The sequence below is a fragment of the Plasmodium coatneyi genome, chromosome 6, assembly GCF_001680005.1.
Source record: "Plasmodium coatneyi strain Hackeri chromosome 6, complete sequence".
Taxonomy (NCBI): Eukaryota; Apicomplexa; class Aconoidasida; order Haemosporida; family Plasmodiidae; genus Plasmodium; species Plasmodium coatneyi.
Genome location: NC_033561.1, coordinates 681,128 through 694,865, shown reverse-complemented (window position 1 = coordinate 694,865; position 13,738 = coordinate 681,128). Strand labels below are relative to the sequence as shown.

The following is a 13,738-nucleotide window of genomic DNA, read 5'->3' as shown; positions in this document are numbered from 1 at the left end:
TCTACTGATTAATTTTTCGAAAAGGCAGCCCCAACCTCCTGTGAGTTTCACCCACTTGCATCTTCAATGCTCACTATGAAATTTAACTGACCTTCTCACTGTTTTGTCACCACTTTTTCGTTCCGTTAGTAGTGAAATTTCTTCGCCGCACTTTTTGTTTGCCAACCCGCGAGTTACAGCTATTTCGTGGAACTCTTTGCAACAAACCTTCAAACTGGAGAAGCGGAGACTTCGCCTTACACAGGTTGGGCTAAGCCTTTTTTTTTTTTCCCGCTTGCACTTCGTTACTAAGTGTCACTTTACCTTTTTTTATATTTTCTTTTTTTCCTTTAGTGGCTCTTCTACCCCTTTTGCTTTTTTTTTTTTTTTTCCAGTTCGCACGTTGAGATTTCCATCACGGCGCTGCACACGTTCATGCGAATGCACGCACTCCCCCGTCTGATGACCGCGGGCATACATTTCCTCGCGCGTGCGTGAACGCCTAAGTGAGTAAAAAGGGGAATAATAGCACAGACGCGTAAAAGCGGGCTCGGCAAACGAGTGAGCATCATCTGGTGCCTTTGCGCTGCCCCCCAACACATCCACTTGATCAATATGCCCAGACACTATTTGGAGTGAAAACTTTTATTAGTCTTTTTTATGACCTGCAAAATATCATACCATCCTTTTTTTTTGCTTTTTTATTTTACCCCGTGTAACGCTTCGTGCACACACATTTTACCAGTACATTGTTTTTTTCCGCCGAATTTTTTTTAACTTTTTTACATTTCCCATGCATTGATAATAAAGAAAGAGGAACATAGAAGCGCTGCATAGGACAATGCAGATTTGCAAAAAATGCCTGTGCGTGTAGAACGACTATCTGTCTGCATGCTATATTCGTGTTAACCGCGTTTTTTTTTTTTTTTTTTTTGCATCCTCATCTCTGCTCAAACTTTCGTATTATTCACCCGAATTGTGAGTAGCCAATTGTTGTTGCTGAAGGAGTTTACTAGAGCAGCATCAATGTAATGGAAAAATATCATTTTTCTCCGCTTTTTTTTTTGTTCCTTATTAATTTTTTATAGCAATTTCGTTAGTTGGCAGCTTCTTGCCTTGTTTAATCCCTCCCGTTTTGCGCAATCGAAGGGCGTATAGTCGCATTTGTCTGCCTTCTCCCGTGTAAGCACCACGTACATAGATGTGTTTATAAGTATCTACACACTTGCACATGTACTTTTAACATTGCTGTGTGGGTACTACCTTTTTTACACAATTCTGTGTGTGCACTTTTTTTCACCCCTCCTGAGTGTGCTTTTAAGCTAGCTGTCGATATTGCCTGAACAGGATAGGCAAATCGCAACAAAACAGCCAATTTTTTTTTTTTTTTTTTTTTTTTTTGCCAAATAATGGAATAAAACTAAAATGGCTAGCTTCAAGTCATTAGTGTTAAATATTTTCTTTTTTTCGTTTATACAAATAAGCTGCGAGCGAATTAAGGATAACAGGTGCGAACAATGGGATTCGTGGTCTCATTGCAAGGACGGAATTAGCACCAGGATATGTTTAACGGACAAATCCATAACAGATAAGACGACCTGCAAGATGTGTGACATTTGGGGGGAATGGTCTGCCTGTAAAAATGGAAAGAGACACAGAAAAATAGTTAACTGCCCTTTCATTAGGGAAGATCAGGATTGTGATCCAAACAATTCCAACGAAGAGAACGCAAGAAATAATACCACCATTTATTTTAACAATGACGATTATGACGATGAACATGAGGACAGCTTCGAAGAGACCTTAGAGGAAGAAAGTAATTTACCCGTCACGGGCGATAGCAGCCAACCGGTTTTCCTTGAAGGGGACTTACACGGGGAAGGAAAACAGCAGGGCATGGGAGAAAGTTTCGTGCACGTTGACCAGGCGGATGCAATTGCACAGGAGCACAACGAGGTGTTGACAGACGCGACCCCCTCTGAAGCGTCACCCCCCGCAGGTGATGCGAATCACCCCAACGAAGATGAAGTGCATGAACCACATAATAATAGCGATGAAGCCCAAACGAATGAAGCACATCCGAGCAGCCACAACCTCGCAGATGACCAAATTGACGCAGCCCCAATAAGTAGACCAAAAAGAGCAAAGAATTTCCGCGATCATAAGTTTGAGGATTTTTCAAGCACCTCTGGAGAAGGCCAAAATAAAAACCATGCCGGGGAAAACACGCATCAAAACAGCTTCAACGAACAGCAAGAAAATCATCATGATGAACATAGCAAAAATGAGTGGAAAAAAAAACACAATGCAGGAGCGGGAAGTGGAGGTGCACCAAAGTTTAATCAAACATACATCGCCAGTGGAATGGGTCTTCTCTTTCTCCTAAGTGGAAGTGCCGCTAGCTATGCCTTGTACAATGGCAAGTACAAGCAACTCACTGAAGACGGAAAGAGTGAAAACTTCGAAGTCATATTTAATGAAGATATGAAGGCTAGGGATAACAGCAAGTCCATGTACGAGGATGAGTTCTGGGCCCTCGGTTGACGCGTTATCAATCCTCTGCAGAGCAACCCACACAAATGATGTGTGCGCATGAAGATGTAAGGAAGTAACCTCGGGTGAAGTGAACATAGCAAGTGATTTGGAATGCCTCTTTCATCGGGGCGCTAAAAAATAATTCCTTTTTTTTTTTTTTTTTTTTTTCCGTCCCAATTTACCGATCTGCTGTGTTGCACTCGACATGATGGAGGAGCAGCTAGCGTGCCGAAAAAAAAAAAAAAAATACAAAATAATGCCATAAAATAAAAAAGAAAAAACCCTCATCAACAAACATCATCCGTCTGCACACTTCACTTTTATCCATTTTTTGGTTTTTTTTTTTTTTTTTCCGCAAAAAGTATGCCCTTCTGTGAAGTATCACGAATGGGCTTCCCCTTTTATTTCTTTTTTTTTGTTAACCACGATGGGACATTCTTCCTTTTCGTGTTTCGTCCCATTTACTGGTATCGCTTCATTTGCTTTTGCAAAACTGCTTTGAGGGATCTCTCTCATTTGAGTTTAAATTTTTTTCCCTTTCCAAAAATGTACCTTTTGCGCTATTGGGATTGGCTGCAAGGGTGACGGCGTCAAAATGGACCAGCCGAATTCAGTGTCCACTAGTGGAGTGAACAGACGTTCGCGTGTAAAAATGAGCTGAGTCTCATTATTTGGGTACATGAGCAATTCTCCTTGAGGGGGGAGGGGGATAGGTTTATTATTTTGTACATACACGGAACGGAAAAAAAAATGTGGGACCATTAAACAAAAGCAAAAAAAAAGGGGGAATTTGAGACCAGCGGAATCTCGCTCCCCCCCTTTCCAAAATAAAATGAACGTTTGGGGGGAACCCCTGTGGCATCTGTTTTCGCAACACCATCAACCGTTAAGACCATATCACCACCAGGAACTCCAGAACTAGAAGGAAAGCGTACGCAAGAACAAAGGAAAAAAAAAAAAAAAGGGGTCCTTCCGTTCGTACATTGTGTAAACACTGCGTAAATTTATGCTCCTCCAGGGGAAGGGAACATTCCTCTTCCCCCTGCAGGTATTACATACGATGTTATATGCGCCCATAACCTATATTGTTCCTATGAACTGGTGTATTCATTGTTCCTGTTCTGGTCCTACCTCCCCTGTTAGGTTGTCTTGCGTTGTATGCAGCAGAGGAACGTACTGTGGAATTTTCGACAAGATCTGCTGCTGGACCTATTGTTGAAGTGTCCGTTGAATCGTATGTTGAGCTGTTTTCTGTGAGTGTGTCGAAATCATGTTTGGTGGTAGATCTTTTTTTCCGGTTCTTCCTACTGTTCCCACTGCTACTATTCAATCCAAGAGTGCTGTTTATGAAAGAGGAAAATGGAGAATACTAAAAGGAAAGAAGAAAGGAAGAAAGGGAAGGTGGAAATATATGTATTATATACATACACATATATATTATATAGTTTAATTTGCATCTATTGTTTATATAGAAATAGTGTCTATTCATTATGTTGTTTACATTTATAATTTATAACTGTAAATATAAATATAATTGTCCATTATAATTGTAATGGGATGTGTATTTATACCTTATACAATAAGAAGGGAGCGACTGTCATTCCGAGTGTGCCGATTATAGAAGAAAGGGCTGTTGTTGTGGTGGCGCTGCGAACGGCTTCGTCTAATTTGATGGATGCTGCTGTTTTTTCGTCCGCGAGTTGGATCTTTAGTGTTTCTACATCACAGGGACAATCTTGACATCTGCTTTCTTTTAGTTCAGTTTTTGACATACACCTTAACAGTGATAGCGAGGTCGTACAAGAGACACTATTATCATGGTAGAAACCGGTACAAAATGGATCACCCGCATGTTCACTTCCTTCTCTGCAATCTGCACGCACAGCAGTACATGCTGTACTTATGCCCGCCTTATACTTCTCCCAATTTGTTTTACAATCGTAAAAATCCATCTCTAAATAACCTTTTAGAGCATTATAATTTTTGATGAAGTCAAAGAATGCTTTTCTACTCGTGAATGTTTCTCCGTCAAGGTTTTCAGAACAAGGAATTTCACATTCCTTACCTCCATTATCTCCTTCACTTTTACATTTAGTCTTTATAAATTCACAAATCTCCTTCAAGCAGCCTGCGAACTTGTTCCTCTTTCCTGTGTCACCCTTCACTTCGTTCCATATTTGTTCTCCTAACCAATAATATAAAAAATACCAACGGTCCTTGTAGTGTGGATATTGTTTGTATGCTTTCATTCCAGAAACAAAACAGAGTGCCTTTTCTATCTGGTGATCTAAACTTGAAATTTTACCTTCGCAACAAGTGCTTAGTTGGCTCTTTATACTACTGAAGTTTCTGTCATGTTGGCAATTCTGGGCGGCGTCGTTGTTCTGTTCAAATGGGTCATAGAAATTAACCCTTGAAGGTAGTGGAACTGGAAATTGAACCTGCACATATAATTAATATAATGTATATATATACATTCCTATATTTCCATTAAATGACACATAAAATATTATATTTACACATATTATTCAAATGGTCCTTCCATCTAATGCCCTTCCTTCCTCCTTTTTGAAATAAGGAAGGAAGTAATCTTTTCGTTACCTCCTCTGCCATTTTTTCTATGTATACTTCTGTTTATATTCTTCCTTAAGAATTGTTCACACAATTATGCACTTTGTACAAAGGGAGTATGCAAAATTTCTGCTTGTTCTGTTCTGTGATGATTCGAAGTGTATGAAATTTTTATTCTTTCTTCAGCCGTACGCATTCTTTAATTTTCAAGTAACGGTAATGTACTATATATGTACATCAAATTATTACACATGTATGACTAATATGGAGTAGGAATAAGTGTGCTATGAAATAGTAAGATTAAAGACAAAGAAAAGTTGTAATTCACCATATATATGTACTTTACCCATTCATCCACGCACTAATATTGTGCAGTAGTACGGGTTTTTTTTTTTTTTTGGAAGAACATTACATTATTGTTTTTTACACGCACTTTCACTGTTATTATATATATATAAGGAATGTAATTCTTCTTGGCAGAACTTTCAACATGTACTCTTATTTTATGTTCTATTGTTATTTGAAAGAAGAGTTAATTAAAGAAAACTGTTAGGAAATATTGTTAACAAATATTGTACTGTTAATATAGAGGGCCCTTTCCTCTTTTCTCTGTATGTGTATATATTTATGAGTACTCATTAAGATAGCTCAACCCATATATAGCAACATTAACTATACATATATAACTCAACGGAGAGTGTGTATACAATATTTATGAATAGAAATGTTTATACATTTGTTATAATAATAGTGCTCCTTTTCGACTCATATGGTAGAACACCTTCCATTTTATTGTTTATGATCGCTCAATAATAATAACTGCTCTCTTTTTTTTCTTTTCTTTCTTTTCTTTCTTTTCTCTTTAATGCAGAAACTCCTTTTTAAAAAGAGGAGAAAACTTAATTATAAATAAATCACTCACATGTAATATGCATATTATATTATGCTATTTGAGCCACTGTCTCCCCTATTTTTTAATCTGCGCTGTACTCTTACATATTAATGTGGTCCTCCCCCTTTTTTTTATTCTTTTTTTTTATTCTTTGTTATTATTTTCTATTTTTTTTTTATTTTTATATTTTTCTCTTTTTCCATATTTCACTAAAGTGTTCACGTTCCCGTGTAAGTAATATAAGTTGCACAAAAAAGAGAAAAAAAAGAAAAAAGAAAAAAAAAGAAAAAAGAAAAAAAAGAAAGAAAAAAAAAAGGGGGAGGGCGGTGGAACAGGCACACTAAACATAAATAAGGAAATAGCCTACATGTATTAGGAATGATTCATGTACGTATATATGTGAAGTAGGAAATGGTTCCTATGTATGTATATATGTGTGGGGAGAGGAAAGTGTTGCTCATTTATTGTAATATGTGTACAACTTATGTGTACAATTTATGTGTACATAATGGCAGCATCTGCCCTTTTTTATATATGAAGGTATTGCACATCCTTATAATTTGAAGGGGGGAATATACGCTATCATGCTACATATAATTAGTGTAAGGGAAGGGGAACATCACATTACATTTCGTGTTGTGTACGCATATTCATAAAAAAATTCGGAGAAAGGGGGAACATTACATACGACATGTATAACTAATGGGGAAGGGGAACATTCCCCCTTCCCCTTCCTTTACATGTTACATGCGACTGTAACCTATATTATTTCTTTGTATTCCTTGATGTTGTGGTTGCCTTTGTTGTCTATTATTTGTTCTTCCTACACGTGCTGGCTGTGGTGGTGGTGATGGTCGTGATCGTTGTTCATCATTATATATGGTAGATGTTTCTGCTGACATAGAATCTGTCAAATCTCCTATTGTAGAAGTGTCCGTTGAACCATATCTTGAGGTTCCTGTTATGGAAGCATTCTCTGTTGAACTGTCCGTTACCATGACGTCCAAGTTATGCTTCCATAATTTGTTCCTTCTTCTTCTTCTTCCTGTACCTTTAGCAGGGGGACTCCTTCCTCCTGGCCATAATAAGGAAATATACTAAATAGAAAAAATAAAGAAATAAGGAGAAGGTAAAATTACACATATATATGTCCATATATATATATGTATGTATATGTATATATATATGTATGTGTATGGGACGAAATATAGCAAATGTATATGGTTGTACATTGTAATCATTCTTACCTTGTAAAAAAAAAAAGTGATCAATAATGATGCGGTTCCTAACATTCCATAAGAGACGGTGTCCACACTACCGTTGGGAGAAGTTTCATCCCTGGAGTGTTGTGTACTTGTTTCAGGTGCGGAATTATCTTCTTGCACATCTTTTTCCATAGTTCCGTATATACAGTCCAATTCCCATGGTTCTATCTGCCAGTGTTCCCTATATGCTCTTCTATACTCACTACATTCCTTATTCTTACTGTCTACTCCGCACATATAGTCCATAACCCTACGAGCACCTCTTACTTCCTGTACATATTTCTCGTATTTTTCAGGGCAGAGCTTTTTTTCATTCCCTGACTGCCCCCTTATATATTCCCTGTCGATCTCATAGTCGTACAGTTTCTTCAGTGCCTCCAACTCCACCTCATTATAGCTTCCTTCCCAGAAGAAAGGCACACTATCCTTCAACTTATTTCTTAATATTTTTCCACATGCATTCATAACTTGCTGGAATTTTGTATCTGTACAATGTTTGGATAATATTTTACTTATCCAATAATAAAAAAGATTATACCATCTTCCCTTTTCACTCCCACTATTCTCTTTTCCTTGTACATAACATAGTGCACTCATAATTTTATTCTGCACAATTCCATTATAAGTACATTGCCCTATCGCACTTTTCATCTTACCATCACACCCTGCGTTTGTCATGAGCTCCGCGTTTTTATTTATTTCACTATATTCCTTTACTGAAGGTAATTTATCTAAAGGATCGTCCCCTACCTACAAATGTAGAATTGATGGTACATATGCATTCACGTAATCCATCTTCCCCATTGCGCTATGCCTGAAGTACTGTACTTCTACCAATCCGCCTACTTCAAAAAAAAAAGAGGTGTTACCTGCGGTGGTTCTTCCATTGTTCCTATGTGCAACTTCCTATGTAAATAATAAAGTTCAACTTAAAATTGTCCATTCCTACATTCAAAAAAAATTTGGAATATATATAAAATTTTTCAAATTATTTCCATTATTGGCTTACGGAAGGAATTATTGAAAATTCTTTATTTCTTTAATTAGTATATGTTATTTAATTTTCAGAAGCAGTTGTGACGAACTCTTTATATATAAATACATCAAAATACATCAAAAGGCATGAAATGATCATAAAATGATTATTTCTAAGTTTTGAATGCACAGAGATATAAAAGTAAAAGAGTACATTGAAATAAATAAGAAGGAAAAAGGAAGGGAGGGAAGCCCCGTTTTACATACATTCCTTTATTCATGTATTATTTTATTGCACTGTATATGTGATTGTTCGAAATATTACATTATTATTTATAAGTTCCCATCCGTACGTATATAGGAGGGGAATATCCTCCTTTTTTTGGAACAAAATTTTTTTTTCTACATACATTATTAAGTTTCGTGCTTTATTGCCTCTTAAAAAGATTATTAATAATTATTAATAAATATTAATAATTATTAGTAATTATTAGGAATTATTAACATATATATATATAGTACAGTTTATACATACGAAAGATTGTTTTTGCCCTTCCCCTTCCCCTTTTCCCTTTTTTCTGCACAATGTGCACATTTATTCATAATTAGTAAAGGGGGAATGTACATTCGCAAAAAGTGACGTACAGAAAGGGGGGGTATAATATACGTAAGAAAAAAGGAAAACAAAAGCAATTGTATGGAATCATATATGTTTGATAACACAAGAAAAAAGGGAAAAAAGGGAAAAAAAAATTTCAAGTATTATGCATACCCAATAATTCGAATATAAGGAATAGTTGCGTGCTTTATCATTGTTCCTCCATATATATAGTATTTAAGTATTTCAAATTCCTTGCGCAAGAAACATTTTCCTACTACTATTAATAAATGGTAACTTATCTAATAAGTGGCATTTTTTAAAGTAGCTGCGTGAACATCTATTAAGCATGTATGGAATATTTATTGCTTTTGTGTATGCAAAATTCATAGGATGAGGTATATGCAATAGAATTATCTTCCGCCATACATATTACATATGACATTTTGTGTACATTCCTTATAAAATTCCATTCTCTCTTCTTTACCTTATTCCATAACAACTGTAGTAGTTTCACTTCCATAACTGCTGTAATAGTTCGACCTATATCAAATGCTGTAGCAGTTCGACCACCAAAACACCACCCACCTAACAACCCACCTACCACCTAACAACCCACCTACCACCTAACAACCCACCTACCACCTAACAACCCACCTACCACCTAACAACCCACCTACAACCCTTAACAACCTTCCTTCTTAAGACCCGTAACAACCCATCGTTCCACCTACCACCTAACTAACAACCTCCCTTCCACCACCGTAGCAACCCACCAACCACCTAAAAATCTTCCCTTCTGTGTACCACCATCCTAACAAACTTCCTTCCTTCCTCCTCTTTAGACCTAAAACCGGAACCCCTTCCTAAAATGTTCTTTTCCCCTCATCCCTTCCTCCTTAGACCCTCCTTCCTTTCCTTCCTTCCCTTTCTTTGTTTTCCTTAGAAAGGTAATGTTCCCTCCTTCTTTCCTCTGGCGAAGGTTACTTCCTTCTCATCCCTTAGGAAGGTACTGTTCCCTTGGGGGAAGATATTGTTCTTTTGTATTTCCTGTGAAGAGATATGTAATATTTTTCTACAGCTTTAAAAAGAAGCTTTCCATTTATGGATGCATGGAATGGTAACCTACGTTATTTCTATTCTGTTGTTTCCTTCCATTATTACTTGTGCATCTTCCCCTAGATGGTGGTGATCTACCATATATGGTAGAAGAATCTTCTATTGAACCCATTGTTGAACCAAGTATGGAATTTATTGCTGTGGACGCTTCTGTGTAACCTATTGTTGAAGTGTCCGTTGAATTGTATATTGAATCATTCTCTGTTGTTGTATCAAAGTCTCTTTCAATTGTTGTTCTTTTTCTATTACTTTTACTTTTGATGCTGATGCTTCCAAAGGAATTTTTTATCCCAGAGAATAAAGAAGTGTACTGAACAAAGAGTGTGTAAGGAAGGAAAGAGAAGGAAGAGTGTAAGGGAAGGGATTGAAATATGTATTAAACATACATACATACATCTATCTATCTACACATATATATATATATATATATATAATAGACAATGTGGCCCTATTCTATATATTTGTTTGTTCATATAAAAAGAAGAATGGTGGTATATATTCATTCTATTCTATCCACACACACACACACATTTTTCTCAGTTTTTATTGCAACTAGTACCTTATATGAAAAGAAAGTAGCAGCCGCCACTCCCATTCCTGCTATAGATAATATGGAAGATATGGCAGTTGCAGTGGTGGTGGTGCCTGTATGGGCTATATGTCTTTCACTATATACCCCATTACATTTTAATTCTGAAAGTTTCCGTTCATTGTCTTCAAGGATTCCTTCAAACTCTTTACAATTTTCATTAGTAATTTTTTCCTTACACTCCCCATATATTTTATCATAGGCTGAATAGCTTTCCTTCAGATACTCGCTGTACTCATAAGTACAGGGATTATCATCGGACTCAGAATCCTCCCATTCGTCCTTTACTTGACTATGGTAAGTACAGTACTCATATGCTAGTTTTCTGCGGTTGAACGTGCTTTGGTCAATATTCTTTGTGCATATATCTCCATACGTGTATGTAGTAGGCAAATCCTTTTTCAGTGCCTTGTAAATTTCATTCATAACTGTGGGGAAGGAATTTTTTGTGTTCACATTGTTCCATAATTTATCTCCTAGCCAATAATAGAATAAGTAATATACAGGACCATTTACTTCTTTCTTCGTTATTTCACTTCCTGCTGATGCTGCTGTTTCGTTCGCACTATTAATTACGGAACACCAAGCTTTTGCAATGTTCTCAATATCATCTTTAATCTTCCCATATTTCTGTAATACAGTCGTCAATGCAGCCGTCAATTTAGTCCCCAGCGTATCCCATTTACACGGAGATTCACCTTCCATATCGTCCTCCTCCTCATCGTCAACTTCTCCATGGTTACCTTGGCCCTCATCAAACTTCCTGTACCTTTCTTTCCAAGGTAAATCACTCACCTATTAAGGTAAATAGTGGAATACATATATATATGTATATATTCATGTACATATATAAATGTACATATACCTGTATTCTTTCCTCCTCCCTTAATGTGATGTGCATCCTTCAAGGAATACTGTATATTATATATGTATATGTGCTTGTGTATAAAAAATTCAATGGGAAAGAACTAACCGTTAGTGTCTTCCCCGAACTTGACATTTTTCCTATACACTCTTTTATACAGTGAAATTATTTTAATAATCCTCCTCGTACATGCGCACATGAGGAATGCACAGGAACTGCGCACATTTTATATTTATGAGCATAGAAATTTTGTTCTCCTTTTTTATAACATATATTGTTCAATTTTCCCGTTACTGGAGTGTTTTATGCATATGCGTCAAATTATTATATGTATATAATGAAGGTGAGAATATGAATAGGTAAGCTCAGATGAACAAATTAAAAGAAGGCTGGAACAGTCCTTTCCTTATTTATTTGTCCTCCTCTATATTAATGTGCTGTGCCTGATTATTAAAAGCATTATACTATTATCAGCACGTTCCTACCATTGTATACAGAGAGAAACGTACTTTCTCTTTTCTTAAGTGAAAAATTTAGCTTGCATTTCTGATTTATGATTCACATTTTCTGAGAGGGTTATTGGAAAATTGTTAGCTCATATATAGTATACCTTATGTGCACACCACTATATTCCACCTCCTTTTTCGGATGTGCAATTTTTATGTATATTTACTAACGAGTATAAATTCGTGCACTATATATAAAGGAATATAGTTATAAAGAATTGTGTAAACTGTATATAGAAGGAAGTATATACGCACTCTTATAGGGAGATTTTTTTACTGTTCACCATTTTATCTGAACTTTCCTTTTTTTCTTAAAAATTAATATTATATAGCACACCGTAATTCACCTTCCCTTCTATTTTCCTTTCCTCCTTATGACTCCTATTAGGTTCAAGGAGATCGAAGAAATTCAGGCGGGTGACCTGAATCGTAGAGCGCTGCTCTAAATCTGTTCTATATTTTATTGTACACTTTTGTGTGAAAGTGCAAGCGCACGGCTTGTAAAATTTACATAAATGTGTACCTGTACACATGCAGATGTACATTCCCTTTTTTTTTCTTTTTTTTTTCGACTTGAATATACCACTTTACGATAATGCTCCAAAAATGGAACCCAAGGGAGGAGGCGCACATATGTGAAGATTCGGCCACTACCACTGTAGAGTTATGTCACCCGTTCTATATGTGGGGAACATCCCATATGTGGGAACACATAGAACACAAATAGTACCTACATAGAGTACTTCTGTTGTCATTGTTTTTAGCACATTTAGAACATATTCATTATGCCAACTTCCAGAAAACATTGGCATAGACGGACATATAGGAACATTACCATACGTAACGTGTCCTCCCTCTGTGTGCGCATTATCATATAAGGGAGGAGGTGTTGTATCGTTCATATGCGGTATGGAACTTGTTCACTCTGCATGTAGAAGGTAATTTAGGTCAAAGGAACAGACACTATTGCTCAAGGAATGGGAGTGTATAAGCAGGATTTACTCACAAAAGTTCCGCCACTTATGACTTTCTACTGACAATATATAACAATGTGTATAGCGTGCTATGCATCATTAGTAAGAACTTTAGTAAGAATTTTAGAAAGAATTGTACTAAGAAGTTTTAGAGGTTCCTCATTATAAGCCCACTCAGGAGTGGGACCGCCTTTTTCCTTACGTTATCGAACAATGATGAGGGAAGGGGTTCCTACTGTTTGGGCAGATGGACACTGCTCCATATAAATCATAATAAAAGTGTATACAGTAGGAACCCCATGTGGAACAATGTTAAAAAGAAGGGGGAGCGGGGAGAGAGCAAATACAATCACGTCGGTGCAGTAAAATGCAAGTAGGGTGACCGCATATAGTGTGCACATAACCTATATGAACGTCCTTGCAATGTAACTCCCACATTGCAATTTAAGCATCTGTGCTTTATATGAAAGGGAAGAATATAGGTAAGAGGGGATACCTTGGCCTATATTCCTCCTCCGCTTAATACCTGCTGAACAACATGTTCGTGCAGGTTGACAAAGTGTCAAACAATAATAATAATATGTGTGCGTACACAATTATTTGTTCAAAATAGGGAAAAAGTACTCCCTCTCTTCCGACGGGTAAGCTCTTTGGGAGAAGTATCATCCCAACGGAGGTGAACTGTTCGGGAGGAAAGGAAACGAGGCACGGGAAAGGATACGCAAGTGACACACATTACACAATGGAGTGAAATAGAAAAAAAAATAATAAAATATTATAAAAAAAAAAGTTCTCAAATGAGGTGTCCTGTCCATGGGTGGTGGGGCTGTCCTCCTCTATCGGTACATCTCCGTATGTGGAAAGAAAAAA

At 36.7% G+C, this 13,738-nt stretch overlaps 1 protein-coding gene across 1 annotated transcript; it reads left to right on the top strand.

Moving 5' to 3' along the window:
- Nucleotides 1–1,404: 1,404 nt before the first annotated feature.
- PCOAH_00014170 (Uncharacterized protein) lies at nt 1,405–2,523 on the top strand (the record flags this gene model as incomplete). The annotated part of the gene is made up of 1 exon (XM_020058226.1): nt 1,405–2,523. One exon carries the CDS (start codon nt 1,405–1,407, stop codon nt 2,521–2,523), a length of 1,119 nt encoding a protein of 372 aa, XP_019913779.1.
- Nucleotides 2,524–13,738: the final 11,215 nt, after the last annotated feature.